Below are 27589 nucleotides of genomic sequence, written 5' to 3' on the forward strand. Positions count from 1 at the left end.
TCAAATAATAAATGTTCAGATAAATAAAAAACCTTTATAGTACACATAGGCTTGATCTTCTCTATTCCCTTAAAGCTAGTTTTATATATATATTCATAAATATCCTTCTAATCTCCAAAGAGATGCTTTCCTGATATTAAGTCACTGGGCTAACAGACTTTAGGTGTTCAGAGTTATTTTTAAAAATAAGCAAAAAGTAGCATATAATGCTAGGAAAAAGTCAAATAATTCCCCTTTTGGTCTTTTATTTAATAAGTGCTGATTGTAAAACATGGGGGGGGGGGAATAACAAATATCTGTTTCAATGAAAGTTGAAAGATTCATTTATTATGTATTAACTATTTTGATATAATTTCCTAGAGTCCAAATTGTAATATATGGAAATAATCCATTCCCTAAATTTTCTTCAATCAAATGTTATTAACAGCTAAATTATTGTTTAGCAATATAAATTATTTTTAGTAGGGAGAAATATTGCCTGGGATACATTTATATTTTGGAAACCTCATCCTGTCTTTCAAGTTTATCATACAAGCAAATAATTAAATTTATAAATAATACAGTAATGATGCAATAATCTATAAATAATGGTTAATGTATTGATACCATTCTATCTTAATCACATAATTAATATAAGGTGATTATTTCATCAGCAGCAGCAATTTTTTCTTAGTGCTTTGTGTTTAAAAATCTTTACTGAAAATAAACCCAGATTAAAAAAAAGACAAATCTATGACAAATAGATTAAATATTTATTTTAAAACATAAGAAACTAAAAAATATACAGTATTCTTAGGATATTTAAAAAGAATTTTTCAATAGTTTTTCTTTTAAGAAACAACATCACATAGAATAAATGCATAAGCTCTTAATAAAAATGCAATTTGAAAAGCAGATTTTAGATTTCTCACTCTTTAATGCATTTAATGGCTTTTCCAAGAACATTAAGTACCAATTATATTTTAAAAAATCCTTTCAGATATTTGTAAACATTATAAGAAAGCATCTACTGTCTATTTACCAAGGTGATGCCTTTCTTCAATAGTTTGTACATGTGTTTACAGCCAACATTTTATAAAAATTCTGTATTAGAAAATTTTTATTATGTACTTTAAAGTTAAATTTTCTAACCCTCCAATTTTCTTCCCATCAGCCCAGGGTGTATTATTAAGCTTCAAGTAATAAAATAACTGTACTAATATTATGATCTCTGCCTCTTCTTAAGAGCATATTTGGTAGGAAGAGCAATCAAAGCATGGCAAAGTGCTGTTTTAATTGTTTAATTAAATGTTGTGTATCAATATGATCTGGAAATGCTGCTTCAGACTTCTGCGCAGCCACATAGCTTCTCTGCAGGTCTCCAATCTGTAAGAAATAAATTAGGCACTCATGTACACATCAAAAATGTACAGAAAATGCACATTACATGGACACAGGATCACTGGGGCAGGGCTGGAAATTTAGTCTAAACCCTCACTTCACAACTGAGGACATGAAAGCTCAGAAAATGATCTGTTCTTTGTTCCTATTGAGAGCCACCAAATCTAGTGTTGTCTCTATTCTAGAAATACTGGATCAGCTGATTATACAGATTTTGTCTTAATCTCAAACAGCTTTTATAATTATTTTTAAAAGATTTTTCTCATCTAAAGTATTGGGTCAAGTTAAATATAAACAGCCCAGTTAGAAATTAATAGATTTAGTGAGGAGTGAGGATTTGGGGGAGGACAGTTATTAGCTAAATAGCATATGTAGAATTAGAGGCCTCCCAAAAAAAAACCCCAACAACCCTAAAATATACTTTATCTAAAGACATATTTTTCATGGAAATAAATGTAAAAAAAAAGAATATTCAAGACTAATGTATTTTGTGCCCTATTCACCTTCTTAAAAAAAATATTAATGAAATATAGTTTAAACTCTTAAAAATGAAGTTTAGGATTTTAATGTTCACAAGGAACAGATAATGACTTTGTTTTAAAGTCTATTCCTAAAGAAGCACAGAGAGGAAAACGGAAAGAATCTGTATTATATATTTCTGTTATGAAGAAAGTTGAACAGACTTTGTTCAGATTCAATCAGCGATTAAAGGAAATTCAATTATTTCAATTCTAGTAATTTTTCTAATTAGAACACTACTTTCTCTTTCTAGTAGTGTTTTTCCATAAAAGATCTTTCACATGCATGTTATTGGATTAAAATACAATAATGTTCCTAACAAAACACTTAACATTTATGCTTAATAATCATTTTTGTTTGTTTTAATAAGTTTTTATGGGTCTTTTTAATATCACTGCCGTTTTCCCAAAATCTCTCTTCCCACCCTTTTTTTTTGAGATAAAGTATTATAGTGAATAGAAAGCTGGTTTCAGAGTAGCTAGCTCTGACAGACTAGCAGTGTAACCCTGTACATATCACTTAACCTCTCAATGTCCTGGGTAACTTCATGGAAACATTAAGTTTCAGAGCAGCTGCAGGGTTTTTGTACTGGTAGTTTCCTATACTAATGACATCATAGGTCTATAACAACCTTATTTTTAAAAGCAGAATTATGAGTAAGGATAGAAAGCTTCTTTATACTGACTTTTTTCTAGAACATTCTTTGGATAAAGGGTTAAATTTGTGTTTGCATTTGGTAGATTTTTTTTTTAAACTAGAGGCACTGAGTTGTACTGTCAGGATCTGGACTTCTTATTGAAGGTGGGCACTCCATGCAATATTGCATATTACCCCTCAAATAAATAGTTTCTTTGAACCATTATTGAGAAAAATTATCATATTCAGGAAGACTAATGGGATTTTGGCTTGAAGAAATTTTAGAGATCATCTATACTCCTTATTTTACAGATAAGGAAACCAGAATTCAAAGAAAAGTAGTGATTTGTTCAAGATCAAATGGACAACAAATGACAAGGACCCAGATTTGAACCTTACCCTACTAAATCCAGCTATACTTTTATTTTAACCAATGAAGAAAAAAAATAGGATTAATAAAAGATTAGTACAGTTGGGCATACCTTATCAGAGAGTGCTGCAAAATTAAAATGAGGCTCATACATATGGGGTGCTAAAGATGAAGCAGTTTGCAAGAGGGCTCTTGCCTGGATTAAAAGAAAAACATACAAAGACAAAAGAGTTAATGAACCATAAACAAGGGATTCCAATGAATGTTTTGTAAGAAAATTCGAACTTATGAAAAAATTACTATTAAAAGCAACTGGGGCAAAACACATAAAAACCAATGAAATAAAGTTTCTATCATATTTAAAGATTAAAGATTTAAAGACAGAATGTCAGTTTATTGCTTTACATTTCTAAATGATGCTGAACTCAAAATATTGTCTTTCAAATAAAAGTTTTATAAAAGGGAAAAAAGTCCTTTCTATATTTGGGGTTTTGCTGTTGGTTTAAATTTCATTTTTTACTACCTGTTCTCTAAAGTAAAGAAAAGGCTATAGTAATCTACAAAACCACAGGTAGTATGCTGAATGAGAGAAAAATACATGCTGGGAGCATCCATCCATCATGGTGCTGATGTCTTACTCAATCCTGCTGGCTACCCTTCTGAGAGAGAAGGGAATTAAAGCTGACAGGATATCTGCTCACTGAAGTGCTCAAACAGCAAAATGCTCATCCCTTCCTGTCCCCTTGAGGTCCAAAGGAACATATACAATAGAGAGAACCGAGATGTGTGTACAAGCATCCTCCAGAACCCCAAAACAGTAACTGAAATGCTATAACTGAAATAGCTATAAATGCTCAGATCAACATTAAGCGCTATATATATATATATATATATATATATATATATATAATATATATATATATTATATATATATATATATATATATATATATATAATCCCTAAAGTCTTCCTTTCGGCATCATAACTTTCCCCATCACACAAGTTGGCATAAGAGATTAAATGGGAATTTGGGGGGAATTTTGCAGAAGATATAAATGACATGCGAGGATGACACAGAGCCTATTACCAAATACTTAACCCAAACTTTACAATAAGGTACTGTAAACACCCTGTAAAAGAAAAGAAAAAAAATTCATACTTCTTTAGTATCAAGGGAGGGCCAAAAATTTTTACATGAATTTTCCAAATCATGAGGGCATCGTGTCTCTATACCGCAATGTAGAAGGAATAACAACACTTTCTTTTTTTTTTTTAATGATATCTTATTTTTCCAATTACATGCAAAGATAGTTTTCAACATTCACTTCTGCAAAACCTTGTATTCAAAATTTTCTCTCTCCCTTCTTCCCTCACCCCCAAGACAGCAAGCAATCTGATATAGGTTAAACACTTATAATTATTTTAAACATATTTCCATATTCATCATGTTGTGTAATTTAAAAAATCAGATCAAAAGGGAAAAAAGCATGAGAAAAAAAGCCAAATAAACAAACAACAACAACAACAACAAAAAGGTGAAATACCATGCTCTGATCCACATTCAGTCTCTATTGTTCTCTCTCTGGATGTGGATGGCACTTTCCAGCACAAGTCTATGGGAATTGCCTTGAATCACCTCACTGACTAACAACACTTTCAAGAAGCTTCTGTTTTAATGGACAGTCAACAAGAGAGATCTATATGCATATTTAAACACATATATGTGTATATATATGTAATCCACATATACTTATAAATGTACACATACATATATATGTACAGTAAATATATAAAGAGAATAAATACAAATAAATACAAGAACCAGGCAGTTAAAAAGGATGAGGGATGGCATTTGATGGAATTAGAAAAGGCCTCACATAGAGACAATGCTTGAGCAGTATCTTGAAGGAAAAACATAAACACTATAAAGCTCAGGTAAAAAGAAAATGCAATCCAGGCAAAAGGAACACCCAAATCAAATGTACAGAGATGAGAGCTGGAATGTTGTGTGTAAGGAACAGAAAGAGCAGTATGACTAAAATACATAGCACAGGGGAGGGAAGGAATATTGAAAGAGACAGGAAAGACAGAATGGGGCAGGATGTAAAAGATTTTATAAGCTCAACAGAGGAGTGTATGTATTTTATTTTAAGGGCAATAAAGGGCCACTAGATTTAGATCTGAGATGAAAGAAAATCACTTTGGTAGCAATATGTGTAATAAAGAATGGAATGGAGAAAAAAATGTGGAAGAGACCAATCAGAAGTTGTTGTAATAATCTAGGGGAAAGGTGACAGAAGATTGTATAGGTAAACAGAAGGGATCTGATACAAGAGATATTATAGAAGTAGAAGCATCAATCATTATTTGGCAGTTGATTGCATATATAGAAGGAGGAAGAAGGAAGAATCAAGTATTATACTGATGTTACAAACCTGAAAGAATGAAAAAATGGTACCTTCAACAGAAACAGTGGCGTTTGGGAAAAGGCTGAATTAGAGAGAAGTAGTGAATGAGTTCTTTTTTTCCTGAATATTTTTAATTTGAAATATTTCTGGGATATCTATTTTGAAATGTCCAATAGGCAACTTGAAATGCTAGACTGAAGCTCAAGGAAGAGACTAGGACTAGATGTAGAGATCTGAATCATCTTTATAGAGATAAAAATTAAACTCATAGAAACACAGGAAAGAGCCTTAAGGAACACCCACAGTTATAGAGAATGATATAGATGATGAGCCAGAAAAGGAGACTGAAAAAGAAATGGTCAGACAAGTAGGAGGAGAGCTGAGACAGCAGTGTCCTAAAAATCCAGAGAGGAGAGAGGAAGAGAGGATGCTCAACTATGTTAAATACAGCACTTAGATTGAGAAGGGTAAGAACTAAGAAAAGATCATCAGATAAAGTCATTAAAGGGTTCACTGGTAACTCTGAAGAAAGCAGTTTTAGGCCAAATGCCAGATGGAGAAGATTTAAGGAGCAGAGGAGAGGAAGTAGACATGTGTTGTTTTTTTTCTAGAAATATGGCTGAGAAAGGAAAGAGAAACAGAGAAACATAGCATAACTGATAGGGGTTAGCAAACAATTTCACAAATGGTGACCCTTGGCATCTATGAAGGAAGCAGACAGGGAAAGGCAGGTAGTATTAGATAAGACTGGAGACAAGGTATACCTGAGATTGCAAACTCCTGGTAAAGATAGGAGAAGATGAAGATGGAATCAGGAGCACAGAGAGGCCTTAGTCTTAGCAAGAAAAGGGGTGCCTCACTGACAAGAGTCTAGGATAAAGGAGGTGAGAGTGGGGATAATATTAAAGGGTTTTACAATGAAGAGAAGGAGAAAAAAGAACTTCAAATGATTTCAATTTTCTTAGGAAAGTCAGTGGTGAGGTTTTTTTTACAGAGAGAAGGGAGAAGATATGAGAGGCTAAATGAGAGAAAGTTTGGAATCCCTTTTGTGGAGAGTGAGATAGGAAGTCAACTAGGGAGAATTAAAAATTTTGTTTTGTAGCAATAAGGGCCCTGTTGAAATAGAATAATATAAATTATGGTGTATCCAGTCAGGCTGGTTTTATGTCTTCATCTAGTTCCACTGAGTAGCACAGTAAGTAACTATGGAACAGAGAATGGACCTCTGATTTGACTGACATAGAGAACTTTGCAAAAAGAAACTTCTACAAAGTAACCAATTGCTTATAATGCTTCAGAGAATGCCTGGGGCACTGAGACATTCCAAGTCACATAGCCAATATGTGACAGATATGAGACTTGAGCTCAGCCTGTTTTGGCATGCTGCTTCTGGGTATGCAAGGGGGAAGGAATTAATTATTACATAAAGGCAAGGAGAAGTAAACTTTTTAAATGACCAAAATGGGTTAGTCAGATAACAAACAGATTTATCTATTACTTTATATATCTTAACTCCTTTGTTGTAACAACCCAGATTCAGTAGCAGTAATAACCATTACCTGTTTGATAGGTATAGAAAGAGTCCCCAACAAGCTGAGATGATTACCCTGAGCCAGATACTTACGTGGAAAAGGTAGGACTTCAATCCCCATCTTCAGTGCTATTGCTATGAGGCTAGGCTGCTTGTTGTTGAGGCAACCATTTTACCAAGACACATGAGAAAGGACAAAAAAGCCTTTGTCCTTTTAACATAATGAATATTTGCCTCACATAGACACAACCTCGGTGTATACTATATAAGAAGATCTCATTTTAGAATATTGGTTTGTTCATAGTTTGCCACTGATTAGAAACAGAGTGTAACAAAGAGTTAAAATGGGTAAAGAGTTGTCTTGGGAGTTCTTAACACCAGTGTCTAAAGTTTGCCTCTGACTATGACTTGCTAGGAAAATCATTTAATGTTCCAGTGTCCCAGGCCACTCTCTGAAGTTGCCAATTCTCAGGGGTAGGAGTTTTCTCACAAAGAGTTCCCTAAACCAAAAAACTCAAAGGTTCTGTCAAAAAGAAGTTTTGTCAGTAAAAATCAATCTTATTAACTTTAGGGGACCATCTCATTCTAGTGGGGGAAGACAATACATTAAAGGAAATTGAAGGGGGGTGAAGAGAGAAGTTACTATTTCAGGAACACAATAGAACAAGTCTAGGATTCATGCCATGACATCCATGAGAACTGGATTTAAGTGAGGGAGGACTGTGCAAAGTCATTAGTCTCACCCTCTCCTCTGCAAACATCCGGGTTCAGGAGCAAGATCTGGAGCAGGAGGACTGTAGATGGCCCTGAATGCGACAATATTATTTAGCAGCACAAAAGAGTCTAAATTATTGATCTAATTCTTCCATTTGTATAATAGGAAGATATTTACGTCAAAAAATATGACAGAACCAACCAGATTAATATCTATACTATAATTGTGAAAAATATTAACTTATACTACACCTGAAGGCTTCCTACTATCTATCCCTACCTCTCCCTTCTACACAGATTACACAAGGAGAAAATACAGAAATAAGTCCTTTTGACTTTTAACACAAGGTACAGAACTTTGTTCATCACATTTGCTTGTCTCTTTCTTTTCTTGAGATGAAACTTTTCTTGTCTCCAAAGAAATTGAGGAAATCCATCAGCTCTACAGGTATCTCAGAGCAAAAGAGCCTGGCAGATGCCACCAGAGGTTCTATCTATTCAAAGACTGAGGGAAATGTTGAAAAAAGATCTATTCTTTATTCAACTTCTCCTCCAGGCTACTATCTAATATAAACTACTAATTTATTACCTAAACATTTCTACTAACCTGAATTTTACCTCAAACACAAAAAGACAAGGAGTTAGAGTTAGATATAAGGCAGATTAGATATTTAGGCAGGGAGTCCAATCTCAAGCCTAAAAGTTAGCAATTTACTTTATTGGAGGCTCAAAGAGTTTATGATGGAACTCATAATTGTGCATTTAAAATGAACTTCCTAAACTACAGAGGAGATCATATGATATTGGGGGCCACATTATAACCCCTAGGCTTAAGATAACTGATCATTATTATAATGGTTATGCTACAAAATTTATATAGATAAAAGAAAAATAATTTTAAAGAAAACCACATTTAACAGTTGATTTTCCATAAAATTTTAATGGACATTATAGTAAGTGTGCTTCACAATAAAAGAAATTTAAACAACATATGTTCCTTAATGAATAATAAGGAAGCTTTATTTTTACCTTAAGTAAAAAATAAACTAAAACCAAATCAACAAAGATTTGAAAAGATATTGATATACAAAGTACAGATGCTCACTGCAGTTTGATTTAAACATAACCACAACAAATGCTGATAAGTATTGCATTAAGTCTGGTAAATATTTTTCTTAGGGTTCAAGTGATATATGGAGGTTGTCATGACACTTCTTAAGACTCATGTCATTTCAAGTTCTGTATTAATTTCTGTTATTAACATACATTACTAACACACAATGAGCTTTACCTATTTTAACTTTTTTTTTCCAAGTATACTAAATCATTTTCAACATGATATAGTTTGCTTTCTTGGTAAATCTAAATATACCTACCTGTTCGACATGGCCCTTTCTCATTTCCAGCACAGCAAGGTTGTTGTAAGCTTCTGCATGGTTGTTATTGTTGACCAGGGCCAACCGGAAACACTGATAGGCCAAATTCAGATCTCCTATTCCCTACAAAATAAAACATCTTGTTTTTCTTCAGTAAAAAGAAAGCTTTTCTCCTACTATCATTTTCTCTTGCTTTCTCATAAAAACCTTAGGGAAGAGGAAAAAGAATAAAGTAAAAACTGAACAGCTATTTTATTTTTAGTTTATATTGTAATAACTTACATATATATAATGTAATATATAATATACATGTTTATATATTATATTTATATTTAGACAGAAAACAAAAGAACAACCTACAAGGAAGCAAAGAAAAGATGGACACTAATTAATATAATTTATTCTATAATTATATATGCTTTCTTGAAATGGAAATTTATTGTTATATATTTTTGAATCCTTCCTTATATTCTACTGGGCACATGACAATGTTTTGCTTTATTTTCTTTTTATTTTCCTTTTCTGTCTTTATTTTTTCTATTTTTTCTTTTTCTTATTTTGTACTTAGTGCAATAAATACTTTTTTTTAAAAAGACAGGGAAAAAGGTAACAATAATTACATTTTAGTGGTTCCACAGGAATTTTTAAATCTATAATCAATAGAGAGATGGAGGATCTGGGTTCAAATTCTTGCTCTATTACTTACTAGATGTCTACCCTTTGGGCTCTTAAGTTTTACTTCCCTCATATTTTTTTTAAAGCCTTACATGATTTCTAAGATCTCCCTCTAACTCTAAATTCCACATTCCCAGGTTCATACTATTCCAAATAGATGTGATTATTCCTTCTTCCAGATTTCCATTTTACACTGTTTTTTTTTAACTCATGCAATTTATTGTATTTTGCTTTTTGGTCATGCCTGTTGTCTCAATGACTGTGCCAGACCTACATTTCTAAAAAGATGGGGACCTTGTCTTTATTAATTTTTGTGTCCCCTTCAGTGTCTGGCAGTTTTCTGCACATAGTAGATTCTCAATAAGGATTTGCAGAATTGAACTGTCATAACTGTTCAGACCTCTAATCTTCCTGCCAGAAACACAAATATCCTGGGTTTTGTAACATCTGGGGAATATATTCAGCTCAGCATTTTATGGTGAAATGGTCACATATGAAATACAAACCACAGCTATGTGTCCCAAGTTATACCAGACATCAGCTGCTTCCTCCTCGTTTTCAGACAAAGAAAGGGCACGTTCAAATGAGGTCAGAGTCATATCATACTGCTGGGCATAGAAGCAACAGAGGCCCAGATTGTTTAAAAGCTGGCAATTATAAACACCCATCTGTAATAGTCGCCTGTATGAAGAGACAAAAATTTTAGAAGATAATGGAATAGTTTGTTTTAATCCAACATTGAATTTTAAAACCAAAAAAATTAGGAATAACCACATTATATGATTATTCCTCCTTCCAAAGGATGTAAAGAAAGTGTGATTATAGTAATTTAAAATACATACACAAAACCACTTATTATATTTATTATTCACAGGAATTATGTGTCTAACAATCAAATTAGGAAAAAATATCTCTTTCTCTAGAAGTTTTCCTCCCCTTACATTAGCAAAATAAATATATTTTAAAATGCAATCAAACACAGCCAACTTTTTGCTGTTCAGTTTTGGTAAATAATAGGAAATTTCAGTCCCTTTTAGGAATTCTTTTGGCACTATGTTCAGGTAACAAGTGTGTACCCCCTGGCACTGAGGCAGCTTCCTTCCCTGCCCTTGCATGGGACAGAATTTTAAGGACACACATACACAAGGGATGCCATCACTTAGGCACAGAAAGGCTGCCGAGTTAGGAAAATAAACAAGAGGCTACAGAGAGGGAAGGTTAACCAGACTGCTGATGTTGTGTCTAGGGACTATAAACAGGATACCTGGCTCAGAATGGAGGGAGGAAGCTGCACTTGATTGCTGGAGCAACACTGACCCAAGAGGCAGAGAAGTGGCACCACAAAATCAGTCTCAAGACTTGTGATTTTGCCTCACTAACTGGTACTAAGGATTTGCAGGGAGTGTCAGCTAAACCTTCAAACCCAAGGCCCTTAGAAGTGCTTAGTACACAGAAGGTGCTTAATAAATTCTTAATGATGTGACTTGAATCTGGATCAGGACACAAAGATCACTGCAGGGAACATTCTAAGTTGCTTTTCAAAGGGCTTGTACAGAAGTCCTGTATTTAATGACTGATAGCTTGAAACTTTCAAGAGAGAATAAGGTCTTTTGATAAACTCAAACCAGATTTTTCTGTTGCTAGGGCAGATACTGAGTGGGGACATAGGATATCAAGTCCCCAAAATTAAATCTAGTCTCATGAATTAGAAGTTAGGATTCATCTGAAAAATAAACCAGATTCAAAATGTGCTTCTAAATTTTGATTTGTGTTGTCTTTTTTTCTGTTATTTGTTTTTTGTTGGATGCCTGTTACTGGCTAGTTCAGGTCATTAGATCATAGTGATTATGAAATCTGGTCTATGAAATTCAATGAGTTTTCTGTCTGGCCATCTGGCAACTGCATGCCATGGGTCTCAAGAGGAACTGGGCAAGACAGTGTGAAAGGAAACGAAAAGATTATCTTTTGCTGAAACACATCCTACTGGGAAAATGTTTTGGTCAAATCTAATATAAAACAAACCTGTAAAACCGTAGAGCTATTTCAGGTTGATCAGAATAAAAATGGTTGCTTCCAATGCATGCAATAGCTTCCACATGTGTATTATCCTGCTTTAAAACGTCTTTATAGTATTCAGCAGCTGATGAGATATTATTCATTGCCTATTCTCCATCAAAACAAAAAATCACAATTTAACACTACTTATTTTATTTTTACCTCATTACACACACACACACACACACACACACACACACACACACACACACCCCTCTCTGTTTCATCAGAATAGTGAGCTCCTGAAGAAAAAACTAATAATTTTGGACTGCCAACTATTTTCCTATTTATAATTTTTGAGAATTTCCTAGAGCAACTTGCCAATGGTCAAAGGTACTATGTGGCAGAATCAGGAATTGATATAGGTATTACTGTTCTTTTCAAGCTGAAAATTTTTCACTATTGTAACATCTTCATCTTCAAACATTGCTGACCACCCCCTTCTCTTAAACATTCTTTTCTCTGGATGCCCATCAATTGGGGAATGTCTGGGTAAATTGTGGTATATGAATGTTATGGAATATTATTGTTCTGTAAGAAATGACCAGCAGGATGAATACAGAGGGGCTTGGAGAGACCTACATGAACTGATGCTAAGTGAAATGAGCAGAACCAGGAGATCATTATACACTTTTTCAACGATATTGTATGAGGATGTATTCTGATGGAAGTGGATTTTTTTGACAAAGAGACCTAACTGAGTTTCAATTGATAAATGATGGACAGAAGCAGCTACACCCAAAGAAAGAACACTGGGAAATGAATGTGAACTATTTGCATTTTTGTTTTTCTTCCCAGATTATTTTTACCTTCTGAATCCAATTCTCCCTGTGCAACAAGAGAACTGTTCGGTTCTGCAAACATATACTGTATCTAGGATATACTGCAACATATCTAAGATATATAGGACTGCTTGCCATCTAGGGGAGGGCATGGAGGGAGGGAGGGGAAAAATCGGAACAGAAATGAGTTCAAGGGATAATGTCGTAAAAAAATTACCCTGGCATGGATTCTGTCAATATAAAGTTATTATTAAATAAAATAAAATAAAATATTTTTTAAAAATTTAAAAAAAACCATTCTTTTCTCTCAGTACTTTTCTGACACTTCTCTGTCCTGGGTCTTTCCCTATCCTTCTGGCCAATATTTCCTTTGGTAGATCTTCACCCTTGCCTTACCCTTGATAGGTAGATGGACACTAGCTACAATCTCTCTCACTGATCTCATCAGTTCTCATGAGTGCAATTGTCATCTCTGTGCAGATGCCTCTCAGAAAGCAGGAGGACAAGCATAAAAATAACTATGAGTAGCCTGGGTAAAATATTATGAGTAATTTGAAGACTGAGCAAATTGTTATACCATCCTTATGAAACAAGTTAGTTTTCACATTTCTATTTAAAGCCAATACACCCTTTAAGGCTCCCTTATAAAGGTTCACCATAAAATCCAAAAGAAGAAATTCCGATTTCTTAAAGTTAAATTTAAACTGCTCTTTCTTCCTACAACATCCTTTCCATAATATTGGGAATTTCTCCCAAGACCAGGTAAGGCCTTTATATTCATTGCTTTCTGAATTTATCTCTGATCTCCTCTATCTGTATATTTACAATTAGTAAGGCAAAGTTGCAATACCACACTTTGCTGATAGCAGATACCGTCAAATATGGTGTACTTGGGCCTGAAAACTGTTTTTAAAAGCTTTCAACTTCTGAAAATTTTATTTTTATCACTTTTTAAATTTGAGAGTCTAAAACATTCATTATAAAATTAAAGTTACCCATGAATTTTTCACAGTAATCACATAAAATTAATTTCAATAACTTATTTTAATGTACTTAAGTATAGGTAAAGTAGCTAATTATGTGAAACCTTTTGTGTGCAGATTTAGTTTTCCCCTTGAGTTCATAAATATTTGAATTAAGAAAACTAAAATTAATATCATTTAAATAATTTTACAAAGGTCATTTTTGAGCCATTTCATAAACTATAATTCCATTTTAAATTCATTGAAAATACTATGTAAATGGAAACCAAGCTATAGAAGAAGTTGGAGAACATTCTGACTTATACCCCTTTTGATTAAAAAAAAACTATAAGAAAGGCCAGTTTTACCAGTGGAAGAATACTTGCTTCAAGGAAAACAGTAACTACAGTAGAAGGCATTTAAATAAATAAGTCATTTCCAACATTAACTAATATTAAAAAGAGATAAGAAACAGCTTGGAATACTGAAACTTCATTTTAAAACAAACAACAAACAATGGAAAAATAAAATTTTTAAAAAAGGAATACATGACTATGATGAACTCATGTTAATGTCTCCAGAGGAAAAAGCCATGTAATGAAAGTCCCCAAAGGCAAAATAAGTGGTAACTTCCAAGTAAATAACTTTGCTAATTAACTATGTTATTCCACAATAAGAAAAGGACTACATTGGAAACCTCATTTTGTGGGATAGAGCTAAAAGTCAGTAGAAATATCATATTCACTCACTTTGCTCATTATCCCTGAGTGAACCAGGTCCATTCCAATTCCATCCCTATGCTCTGCTGCTTCCTCTTGCCTGAAATGTGCTTGACTTTCTTCTTCACTTATTGAAATCCTATCTATGTAGTCATTCATTCATTTGATCAAGAAATAAATATTTCTTAAGTATTTACTATGTGTCCAGGCACAGAATTATACTATAGATTCACATTTGGAGAGGACCTCGGATGCACATCTATTCTAACTCCATTATATAGACAGGAATCTCAAGTCTAGAGAAGTTAAGGGATTTTCTCGATTCATCCGGCTAGTAAGTGGCAGTCAATAGGAACTGCTATGAATACCTTAGATGTGCTGAACATACAGCCTAAAGATTAAAGTGCTGATTTTACATTGTAATCATTGTATTATATTAATCTCTGTTGATTTTTAAAAGATAGGTGCTACTTATTTAGCATACTTTTATTATTTTCTAGTTTAAGATCCATAGATTGAGCTCACAGCAGATGCTCAACAATTTTTGGTTCATTTGTTTTCTATTTGATAAAAAATGTTTTGTCAAACTTTTTTAAAGAACTGTATCTAACCCATTCAAAGGATTTAAAACAATACTGCTAATCTAAATCTTATTTCAGCTACACTGATTTTTTCAACAACACTCAAGTCTAAAAAAATCAATCAAGATATATCCATTTTGGTATGAAATAGCTAGCTATTAATAATAATATCTGGCACTTATATGTAGCTTAATTCAAGCTATTCATTGGAATGTCCAATACTGAAGCTGAAGTTTAAATACTTTGGCCAAGTAATGAGAAGGCAAGATTCATTGGTAAAGATTCTGATGTTAGGAAAAACTGAAAGTGAAGGAAAAGGAGATGGCAGAGGATGAGAGGGATAATGTCATGGAAACAATGAACATGAACTTGGACAGACTTCAAGAGATAGGGGAGGATAGAAGGGCCTGATGTGCAATGATCCATGAGGTCATGAAGTCAGACATGACAACAACTACATATGGGACTTTAAAGTTTGCATAGGGAACTTTAAAGTTCACATATGTTATTTTATTTTCAATACAAGCCTGGGAAGTAGGTGTTAACATTTTGACAGATGAGAAAGAGACAGAGGTTAAGTGAGATTAGGTGCCCAGGATCACACAGCTATTATATGGGATATGAATTCTGGTCTTTTTGACTCACGTCTGGGACTCTCCACACTACATGAGAAAACCTGCTTTCACCAGGAAAAAATCACAACTAATTTAAGAAAACTGAAAATGTTTCTTTTATTTCAAAGAACAACTGGACATTTTCTTTTCAACCCTTCTTAAAATGGAACAGCTATTTTCATGTCTACAATAAATTCAATAAGCATTTATTAAGTATCTGGTAGGTGAAAGGTACTGCATCACATACTGAGAGAAATACATAAATAATTAAGATACAATCCCTATCCCTAAGAGTCTACAACTGAATTAATGTTTCTTTATTTCAAAGACAACTGGATGTTTTCTTTTTAACCCTTCTTAAAATGGAACAACTATTTCCATGTCTACAACAAATTCAATAAGCATTTATTAAGCACCTGGTAGGTAAAAGGTACTGCATCAGGTACTGAGAGAAATACATAAATAATTAAGATACAATCCCTATCCCTAAGAGTTTACAACTGAATTGGTGACATAAAACATGTATATAAAAAACTAAAACATGGTAGAGATATAAACAATGGATTATGTGAATTCAGATGAAAAACCACTGAAAATTCCAAGGTACTTATACTAAGCCTTGAAGAATGGGTAGAATTTCAATAAGCAGGAATGACAGGAGGAATGTGTTTCTGGGGAAGAGAATAAGCAAAGCCAAGGGAGGGGCAAATCAAGGAAGCGTGATCAATTCTGGTTGGAATATAAAGTATATAAAAAGCAACAATATGAGATGATAAGAGAAAGGCAGGCTGGAGTCAGATTTTAGAAGGTCTTGAATAACATGTTAAAGAGTGTTTTTATTTAGGAGGCTGCAGAAAACCACTGAGAAATTTAGGGCAAAAAAAGAAAAGAAAAAAGCAGCAGATCAGAGGCTATATATTAGCAAGATTAATTTGGCTGTTTTACTAGGTGATATGAATTCAAAGATAGATATGAGGAATCTAACTAGGAAGCTTTGTAGTAGTTTGTGTGAAAAGCAACAAGGACTTTTTTAATTTTAATTTTATTTTATTTAATAATAACTTTGTATTGACAGAATCCATGCCAGGGTAATTTTTTTACAACATTATCCCTTGCACTCGCTTATGTTTCGTTTTTTCCCCTCCCTCCCTCCACCCCCCCACCCCCTAAGATGGCAAGCAGTCCTATATATGTTAAATATGAAGCAACAAGGATTTAAGTTAGAATGATTGGCAGTGAAAAAAGGAAAGGAAGTAAAAAGATATGAAAGACACTGTGGAAATAGAACCTAGAGGAACTGGGTACTAGATATGGAAGATAAGAATAAGGTTTATAATCAAAGATGGCTTTAATATTTTAACCGAAATACAACTGATGACAAAAGCAGAAAAACCAGTTTGATAAAAACATCAAAACCTATGCTCTGTGATGATAGCCTCTGAGAACCTAAGGCCACCATCTCAGCACCATAGAAAGGCAAGTTTTTCCTCACATCATGCTTCCATCTTCCATCTCAGTGACTATTTCCCATGCCTAGAATTTACTCCTTCCTTCCCTCTGCCTCACAGAATACCTTGTTTTTTCAAAACTTAGCTCAAGCTTTTCTACCTGAAGTCTTTACTGACTCCCCGAATGCTGAGCATACTCCCTCTCTATGCTATCTTGTATGTATTATATATATATATATATATGTAAGGCCTATTTTATTTCATTTCTGCCTTTGGATCTCTAGCACAGTATATGCTTATAATAATAAATTGCCTGCTTTAACAGAGAGGTAAAAATGAACTTGACTAAATAAATATACAAAAGCATTCCTTCTACCTCAGGAAGGGGCAGATCTAAATTCCAAGTCTCTTGAAACTCTATAAAAGAATGTTATTCTCTTCTTCCCCTGTGCTATCAAATAGCACCTTTATCTTCATTCTTCCTATAGGACAATATTTATGTAAGCACCCTTTAATATAAAATAACTTTTTCAAGAATCTGTACCTCATATATCCTAGCAATTCCACAAAGAAGAGCCACTTCTCCTGGAAATTTATCCAAGCCTTGTTTGAAAAGATTTAAAGCTGTGACAGGCTGATCCAAAGAGATATAAACCTAAAAAAAAATCAAGAGACTTTTCTTTACATCACAATACATTTATTTCTGTATGTGTTATTATACAATGTAGACTATGAACAAAAAATTTTCAAATGCAGGTTTATTACATCTGCAATTTAACGCCTACATTTCCATATAATAAATCCTGAAAACAAAAATCTTTTTAAATCTTAAATACTTTAAATTAACACCACATAAAATGGAGAAATTAATTTTCACATATTTATAAAAGAACTTTTAAAATGAACAATATAATTTGTAGCATATAAATTTAGAATTAGTTTCCACTTTGTAATTTCTGAGCTTAAAACATTCTTTTCCAAACAACTGGTATCAATGCTATGGGTACTCCTTCTGCTAAAACATATCACAGTTTTAAAATGTCTTACAAGAAAAGCTTCTTCAGAAGGTCATAAATTTAAAGCTGAAAGTTTTTAGAGTTCATTAAAAAAAAATTTGCCCAAAATCACAGTATCAGAGCTAGAACATGAACCTAAGCCCTCACAGTAGAAGAAAAGTGATTTGCCCAGGCTTACATCATCAATACATGTCAGAGGAGGGACTTGAAACCTGGCTGCAAAACATCACTATCCATGGCTAGCTTTTCTGGCACATTATATCCAACAGAAATTTTATTTCATTTATTTCTTGTATAATATTATTTTAAAGAATCATCTTGTTCTTGTACATCATTTCCTTTTCAACTACAATATATTTCTACATTTAAAAAAGCTCTTCAAAGTTTAGCAAAAAGAGATGATCTTCTTTACTTTATCCAATGTTTTTAAGCCACAGGAAAGCCTAGAATTAACTTAACTTCAATCATGAACACCCCAGAAGTCCCATCTCCTCTGATTGTAGGAAGCAATTCCAAGAAATGGGAAGCTAGCAAACGAACCTCCAAGATTTGCTTTTTAGCAGGCAAAGGAGAGGCCGTTAACATTCTCTCATTCCCTTCAGGCCACAACCTTCAAACTTGTATATACAATGGTTAATTATATTCTCTTTTTGGAATTGTCTCTTTAAATATACATATTTATCATGTTTTTCCCTTAGGGGGAAAAAAGGTCAGCTCTGGCAAAATCTCTCCTTTGTAGAAGCCAGAATTGAAAGTTATTCTCAGATGATAGATTTCATCTGAATGAATTAGGGCTATTTATTCACCTTTGCCAAGTAGAGGAATGTATCCACCATCTCTTGCTGCTTCAGGGCTGATTTAAACTGTTTTTCTGCTTCACGGTACATTCCTAGCCTAATAGCAAATACAAGAAGGTCACAAATTCTATTCAAACATAAAAAGTGCTGCATTTACCCCTTCCAAGACAACAGAGGAAAAGAGTAAGAATTTCTAGTCATAAATTACTTTTATAGGATGGTATATTCTATATGTAGAATAATAAAATAATTATTCTATTATTATATAGAGAAAGTATTCTAAGCTGGAGATACTCTTAAGAGTGCTATCTATACAAAACAAGTATATGGTATATGGTATTTGAGAAAAATTGCCTATCCCACACTCTACATTCACCAACTATAGGAATCAAAAAATTGCTTAAGTAAAGTCACCCAGAAAGAGTTTTCACTCAGCCAGTTCAGGTGAGTCCTCATAACCAGACATGTAGGGATTCATCCAAATCAATGCTTTTTTTTTTTAAATCTTCATCACTAAACAAAGTCTTTAATTTATTTGAAAATATCCTTTACTAAAAGTGGAAAGATGAAGTTTTTAAGGGAGTCAACCTTGAAAGACTTTGGTAAAAGAAATACTTTCTACTTTTTGAATACTGAAAATATGCATTTCTTTATGGTCAACATTTCTTGCAGTTTTCTGATACCAGCAGAGTTAGTGGCTGAGAATCAAGTGCAGGATATATTTTCTGACTCAATATGTGTAAACAGGTGGTGGTTGTTATTTTTGTTTGTCCTTTGTTCTCAAAGAAAACCATGACATCAGGAAAGTGATGTCATGACTTGAAAGTGAGTTGGATTTAAGTGAGGCAGGGGTGTGCAAAGTCTCTCCTTTGGAGCCATCTAAGGGCAGTGACAAGATACAGATCAGGACTGGAGACGTTCCCAGATGCAAAGGGAGACTTTCCTGATTGACATTAGTAGCCAAGTTGCTGTTTTTAGGTTATTCTTAAACTCTAAAAGCCTTTGTTAAGCCTTTCCCTTATGGAATGGGCTTGTCCTTTTGACTGTTATTGTTTCCTCATTATTTAAAAGGCTGTCTAAGCACATAAACATTATGCTTTCATCTTCTAAATTGATGCTTTCCATGTTTTTCCCTTCACACTGTGAAAGGAAATCAGAATAACGAACTCTCATCATTCTGCCCTATCCCTCCTTAAGATTTTGGGAGAGATTATCTAATTGTGAGTAGATAAAGCCTCCAGGTTATCCAAACCTTATTTATTAATGAAACTATTCCTAAAGGACTCTTGAGGAGATTCAGAGGCTAAAGAATCTGGCTCCAGAGACAGGCCATAAAGTTACAGAAGCCAGGATCATCAATTTAGAGTTAAATGAGAGTTTAGAGGACACCTAGTCCAACCCTTTCATTTTACAGCCGAGGAAACTGAGATCCACAGAGGCTATGGCTTTCCCATGATCACAAATATGAAATGGAAAAATCAAGATTAAATAAACTCAAGCCTCTGTTTTCATATCCAACGTTCTTTCTATCATACTATACTTCTCACTTACTCAAAGCTTCCATAGAGAATTATAAAGAGTGACTAGAAAGATTATATGTATGTACATGCATGCATACACACACACATACATAAACACACATACACTTCCTCTCTCTTTCCCATTTCAGACCTTTACACCCTTGTTTTATGATTCTTTGAATTCCCTTATGCCTTCTTCTCAGTGAATTATATTGATACCATATTGATGTATATTGATACCAAAGATTTAAATATTAAGGAGAAATAAATATAATTCAATGATCTCATCACATTCAAAAGTGAATAATAGGAAATCATTCTTTATTCTTGTCTCATTAATTCAAATGCTCTCTAATCATATTATACCCATTATGTAAACTATAATGGTTTTCTATACATACTCTAATATTGAAGCATATTTTTAAAAAATCTCTAATATTTTTGTAAAACAATCACAAATAATACTTGCTAAACTTGTTTAAATATTCAATCAATTGATAAACTGTAAGTGCCTATTATGTACCAGGCAGGCAGCTAGGTGAACCTAAGCTAGAGTGCTGGGCCTAGAGTCAGAAAGATTCATCTTCCTGACTTCAAATTTGGCCTGAGACCCCCCTAGCTGTGTGACCCAGGTGAGTCATTTAGCCCTATTTGCCACAGTTTCCTCATCTGTAAAATGAACTTGAGAAAAAAATGATAAACTACACCAATATCTCTGTCAAGAAAACCCCAAATGGAATCATTAAGAGTCAAATATAACTGAAATGTGTCAGATAATGTGCTAAGAACTGGAAGCATTATATTCCTATAAATACTAAGTGAAATTTATGCTAGAAATCTTTAAATACCAAAGAAAAGTGATTAATGGCATAAAAATTACTAAATCTTTCTGCCTCCATGTAGGTATTAAATAAACATTTTCTCAAACCAACCAAAGATTCATTTCACATTTCTTTGTGTCCCCACCCCATTTATTGTACCAAAAGAGATTTACCAGATTTGGGACTTGGAGAAATTCTGTCCTATTTAGGCTTAAAAAATAATTATCAAGATTTTACCTGTAATAACATTTTCCAATCTGTACTTTCCACCACCAGTCCTTGTACTGAGAGTGCTCCGTGGAAAGGGCAGCCAAATCCAAAGCCTTTAAAAACAATTCTTTTAGTTTGCTTTATTTTTTGCCTTTAGAAACAAAAATTAATAAAATACTAAAATTGATACCAATTAAAACATTCATCTGAAAATCAAACATGAAATTAAGTTTCTCATTACTTCCAGATGGCTTTATTAGTTGTGGTTACAAATTTACTTCCAGACCATAGAGCTGACAGCAGATGAGAACAACAGTTGATCATAATCAAAGCAGATATGCTGCATTTCTGAATATTATTTAAATACATGGAAAAAATAATATTTAATGAACATAAAAATATTATTGGATAAACTGGAAGTCAGGTTTGAGGTAAGAATATTGATTTACACGATGAATTCTATATTTATAACTTAAGGTTCCCAGTATGATTTAATTTGTGGAAAAAATACATTATATTTGTATATTAGAAATATAATTAAGAATGTGGATGTAATAAAAATGTGAAGCGAGGATAACATATAGATTCTTATGCTATGCTCTATACTGAAAAAGGCTTATAATATATTTTTTTCTGAATCAAAGTCATGTTGTCTTATTTAGCTTTTAAGAAGTATTAACTCCTCTAGGTTTTGTGTATGTTCTAAAGATACCTCAAATTCAACACATCCAAAATAGATGTTCCCTAACCCTATTATGAATTTCCCTGTTTCTGTAGGGGCACCACTTAGTGAGGACACCATCAGCCTAAAGCTGTTTCAACCAGGCTAAAGAGTTTCCCAGGCATGGTCTGACCCTCTTCAAGGAACTCCTGGAGCTCCAGGTAATAGCCTCTAGCAGTAATTACAAACTCTATTGGCATCTAAAGTCCTTCACAAATAGCAACTAGGCTAGACATCCCACCAAAAATATCTTCCTGACACTAGTATTTTATTTAATCTAATTAACTATGAGATAGAATATCCAAACCTATGATTTTGTAATTGTGAGGAACTTCCCAAAGTGGAAACTTCCTCTATTGATACAGATTAGCATTGGAGCATTGAGAAATCAAATGATTTTACCCAGTCACACACTATATATCTTGGGCATAACTTGAACTAATTCTTCCTGATTCCAAGGCCAGTTCTCTATCCATCCCACTATACTCCCTCTTATTTTATTTAATAATGATCTTTTTTTTTAAAAATGAACATGCTATCCCAAAATATCAGTGCTAACAATGCCAAATAATCTACAATTAAGCTATATGGATAGGGTTTTGGGGCCCAATACAATTTTTTTTATTTGTTAGCTGTAACCTGTAATTTTCCTAGTAATTTACTTCTAGTAAACCATTTGAAATGTTAGATGTATAAACCTTGCTATAATGCTAATATAACTTATAGATAGACTATTTCTATTCCTAGGTTTCAGAGTAAGGGTAGTTATGAAAGAAAAAAAGGTTTAGCTATAGCATATTAAATTTTTATGTCTACTGTTCTTAAATTCTTCACAATGGATAGCAAACTTCCTAAATTTAGTTTCTCTTAACATGCCAGAACTGCTTCTTGAGTCTCCTGGCAATAATACACCATAGTGGAGATCTTGGATACAAAATTAATTATTTGACTTTCTGTTCTCAATCTTCTTTTGTCCCAAGGAGAGACTCCTGAATATGCTGACAAACTATAACTGTCTAAAAAAGAATGGTGCTGCCATGCTGAGTCTTTCCTGGGCTTGAAAAATCCTTATTTCAACATGAAAGGTGGAAATGCTGAGAAACAGCCTAACTTTAGGTTCTTGTTTTTTGTTTTGTTTCGTTTTTTACATCCCTTAAGAATAAAAAGAAAAATGGCAGCAAAAACAGGAGGGGAAATTTCAATCAATAAGATCACTAAAACAATATAAGAATATTTTTTACTTATGTTCAATAAAGTCCACTGATCAAATATGCAAATATTTGCCATTACATGAATCTTTATATGTCTTTGGAATTCATATATTGTATTAATTCACATTTTATCTAAAAGCAATGCAAAAATAGCAGAATTATAAATATATCCCATTTCTTATATATCATTGAGTAAAAAGTATTAATTTTTAATTAATATATGCTATATAGACATAGATATCTCCATTTAAGTGTTCAATGTTTAAATAGATTCATTGCTATATTTTAATATTCTTATTTGATCTTATTTTTATAATTTCAATTCTAGATAATTCAAATAATTTTAACAAAAATACTGTTATGTATGCTTTAGAAAAATATATTACATGGATATGTTTATAGAAATAAACATATTTACAATATATATGTTTTAGCTAACTAATGACACAGATACCACAGAATGTTTATTGTCGAGTTATTATTCAGTTTTTTTTCATAGTGTTCAGTGTCTTCTACTCATATTGCCAGTCTCTGTTCTTGATTTGTAATTTTGTTGCAGGGCAAGGTTCTGTCCCTCATATTCTTGGATGAGAAGTTCAAGTCATATTTAGTCCTATCCTCAATTACCTGAGCTCCTGCCACTGACTTACTCTCCCCTAGTATGCTTGTTAAATTTTTGGTCCTCCTGGAATATCTGTTCAGAGAATTAAGGTCTTCAGGGCCCTCTGAAGCATATCATGTTGAACTGCTGTGGTCACCCTTTCTTATCATTCTTTGCCCTTGGAAATATCTTAGATCAAATTAGCCAGAAAGTTGCAATGTTTCTGAACATTGCAGGTCAGGGATCCTCAAACTATGGCCCACGGACCATATGCAGCAGCTGAAGCCATTTATCCCCCTCACTCAGGGCTATGAAGTTTCTTTATTTAAAGGCCCACAAAACAAAGTTTTTGTTTTTACTATAGTCTGGCTCTCCAACAGTCTGAGGGACAGTGAACTGGCCTCCTATTTAAAAAGTTTGAGGACCCCTGCTAGGTTTTCTCCTTATAAGCACTTTAGGCCTCTTGTTCCCATGGAGAATACTGCAGGCTTCAAGATCCTCTGATTATCTAAGTGCAAAATATTACAAGACCTCTTTCCTAGCTGGAGCTATCTAGATTAGAGTGTAGCCTATGCTGTTCCATCCCTATTGGTAAAAGCTGTCAGAGCTTCCCATTCTCCTTTCTCCTTGCTCTCCATTCAGGTGATGGTGGAACATCTCTTATTTAAGCACCAGAAGGCTTCTTTTTAACTTGTATATGAAGATTTTTATCTGTCTCTTTGTGTAGACTTGATATGGATAAAAACCACTAATTTTTTTTCCTTTGGATTTCTGTATCATTATTTGATCTGAAACAATTTTTAGTTCTTTATTGGGGTAGTAGGGTACCTTACTGGAAATTTAAGATGTTATCAAAGAATTTGTGGATAGAGCACCAGTCTTGAAGTCAGGAGGACCTGAGTTCAAATCTGTCCTCAGACACTTAACGTGTCCTAGCTGTGTGAACCTGAGAAAGTCACTTGACTCCAATTGCCTCAGTTAAAAAAAATTACTTTCAATATTAATCATCTCTAGAATATTCAAACAATACATATTTATTATTCATATGTTCACAATTTTAAAAATAATAATAGTTCATCTTTACATTTCAGCTTAATGATTAAAAAGTATTTTCTTTACACAATTCTGTAAGATAAAGGGTGCAAATATTATCATCACCATTTTACAGATGAAAAAACAGAGGTTCAGAGAGGATCGCAGAAACAAAGGATTTAAAACTGGAAGGGAACTTAGGAATCTAGACTAACTAATTATGTTCAGTGATCCATCACTTATGCAGAGCTAGCTTATGCAGAGACTAGATCCAGATCAGGTTTTCCACACTAAATTCAATGTCTTTCTACTATGATACACCTTTCATTCAACAAACATTTATTATAAGCCTATTATATGCAATACTGTATGCTAAGTATTAAAAGAGATACAAAAGTAAATCAGATATGGACTAATATACATGGTAGCTTTTGTTTCCTAGGGTAATTTTTAAGCATTCCCTATTATCCTGGTGCCTGAAAAATAGAGAAAGCACCTTCTTAGTGTGTTATATTTCTCATGTGACTATTCAAATAGTATGTTCCTTACTAGAATTATATAACTGGTTATCATTTTCCCTAATTAGCTGATTTCTTTAGTCTGGCTTCCCATCTGAAAGATACATTTCTTCAATTTCTTGCCCGTAGTACAAAAATCCCAGCTGTGTGTCCTTACTGTCTGAGCTCAAATGCCTTTATTTCTTCAAGGAAAATACGGAATGAAAAAATTAATACTGATAGACAGGAAAAGCAATTGTTATAAGTTCATAGATGAAATATATGAAAACAAAGTCTAAAATGCATACCACAGGTAGCATGAATGCTTTGAGTCCTTTGCATTTATAAATCCTTGGAAATGGGGTCTATACCTATATGCTCATTTAATGCAATTGCTGTTTTTCAACAACAATGGGTTCTATCCAAGATATCCAGAGATATTCTCAGGACACAAATTATTCATTATTACAGTATTAAATATATCTTCAAAGAAATAACAATCTCTCTTACCATGGTCAGTCACTCTAACTTGAAATTTTAGAAATCTGCCCTAATTTTAAAAAATACATATATTGCTTTTCTTTTTTTCTTAAATAACCAAACATATAAAATGGGACTGAAAGCCTCCAATAGTCCAACTTAATGACAATTCATTGACATGATGGATATATATATATGTAAGTAATTTTGCTTTAATCAGAAAAAAAATGCATGGTACTTCTGCCCTCAGTCCTATGTTTTCTCTCTGTTCACTCCCTCAATGATTTTAACCATTACTAAGATATTTTTCGTCATTATATCTATGTGAGATAATTCTCAAACCTACTTCTCTTTCCCTGACCTCTAATCTATACTCCAATCTTATATTTCCAAATGCATACAGGACATTTCCATTTAGCTATCCTCCTGTCACTTCAGACTCAAAATATTTAAAATGTATCTTCCCTCAAAACTTGTTAGCTTTCCCAACTATTAAAAAATATTCCTTTTATTTAAGGGGAAGGGATTTTCTTCCACATATATATTCCAGTATATATATATTCCTACAATCTTAGAGAATCTCCTGAGGATACTGAATGGTAGAGTGTCTTACTTGCCTATGGTCACATAAATATCATGTGTGTTTAACCCAAGCTGTTCTAACTCCAAAAACCGCTCCTTTTATACTATACCATGCCACTTCTCTTATTAATAGCTGCTGTTTATGTGATGTTTTAAGCATTGGCAACTATTTTACAAGCACCATTTCTTGGTCTTCACAAAGATATCATACAGGTATAATTTCACAGGGGCTATTAAAAGTATTATTATCTTTATTTTAGCATACTTTAAGTGCCAAAGTTTTTCTCCTGACCTTAACCATTTGCTATATTCCAAACCTATTCCTTTACCCCCGTATATTTTACAATCAATTCACCCACAATCTTATCCCTGCCCCTTGTCCCTTCTTAAATGGGTGCTAAAGTGGATTATAACCTTCCTAGCCTGGGCTCCCTACCTACTCGTTTCTTGTTATTTATTTTAATTTTCCATTAAATTACTAAAATAAAATTTTATTGTGAGGGAAAAAAAGTAAGTGATTCACTCATAGTCATATAATTATTCATCATCAATAAGATTCAGACCCAAGTTTCTCCTGAATCTATGTCGAATATTCCTTCTTTGACACCATACAATCCTATTTCTATCAATGGGAACATCTCCTAGGCTGGAAATAAGGGACTCATCTTTACTATAACTTGTCCTGAATTTCTTCTAATTTTTTGCCAAGTTGTTTTTTCTTCTTTTCAAATGTCTCTTGGGGATTGGATCTTCTCTTTACCTTCTACTTCCAACTTAGTTCTTTACCTCCCCACCTTGCTTCATGCCAGTTATTGCAAACCCTTCTTTCCTGCCTCCATTCTCTCGCCTTCCCCATGGCATATACCTGCCAGAAAAGTAGTCTTTACAGTCCAGTAAATTGGGACAATCACCCAGAGCTCTGTCAAGCACAATGCCACTGTGGTTAGCAAGGAGGTTCAAGTCTCTCTTACATCTACATCATCACTGTAAAACCCTGAGTAAATTATTTAACTTTTCAGTGCTCAAGGCAGCTCATGTGGGTGCTGATTTGAATTAGTAAAGGACACTTCCTCCTCAAGAGTTTCTTATGTCAATGAAATCATAGATTTGGCTAAAAATTAAAATAAGATAAAAACTGTGCAGTGATGCAAACTGACAGGAAGATGAAACTGTTTACTTATGTTGTTTTTTTAAAAAGTCTGAGTCTATTTTTTTAAAACAATGCATATACAAACTGCAACTAAAAAAAATGAAAGTGGTTGCCTAGCAACAAGGTCCTTCCTTTACCCCCACTATATAAAGATCTCCAGCTACAAGTGGCCCTTTTAAAT

The 27589-nt window shown here is 33.4% G+C and overlaps 1 protein-coding gene across 1 annotated transcript in view; it reads right to left on the reverse strand.

The window, feature by feature from the left end:
* Window positions 1-733: 733 nt before the first annotated feature.
* TTC8 (tetratricopeptide repeat domain 8) overlaps window positions 734-27589 on the reverse strand; it is a 50524-nt gene continuing 23668 nt past the window's right edge. Inside the window, exons 7-14 of the mRNA XM_051977432.1 lie at window positions 21162-21247; window positions 18593-18680; window positions 17315-17425; window positions 11632-11771; window positions 10116-10290; window positions 8935-9057; window positions 3018-3101; window positions 734-1365 (exon numbers count right to left, since the gene is read on the reverse strand). Coding sequence (XP_051833392.1) covers window positions 1249-1365; window positions 3018-3101; window positions 8935-9057; window positions 10116-10290; window positions 11632-11771; window positions 17315-17425; window positions 18593-18680; window positions 21162-21247 — 924 coding nt within the window. The 3' untranslated portion in view covers window positions 734-1248. The remainder of the gene's footprint in view (window positions 1366-3017; window positions 3102-8934; window positions 9058-10115; window positions 10291-11631; window positions 11772-17314; window positions 17426-18592; window positions 18681-21161; window positions 21248-27589) is intronic.

The sequence above is a fragment of the Antechinus flavipes genome, chromosome 2, assembly GCF_016432865.1.
Source record: "Antechinus flavipes isolate AdamAnt ecotype Samford, QLD, Australia chromosome 2, AdamAnt_v2, whole genome shotgun sequence".
Classification (NCBI taxonomy): Eukaryota; Metazoa; Chordata; class Mammalia; order Dasyuromorphia; family Dasyuridae; genus Antechinus; species Antechinus flavipes.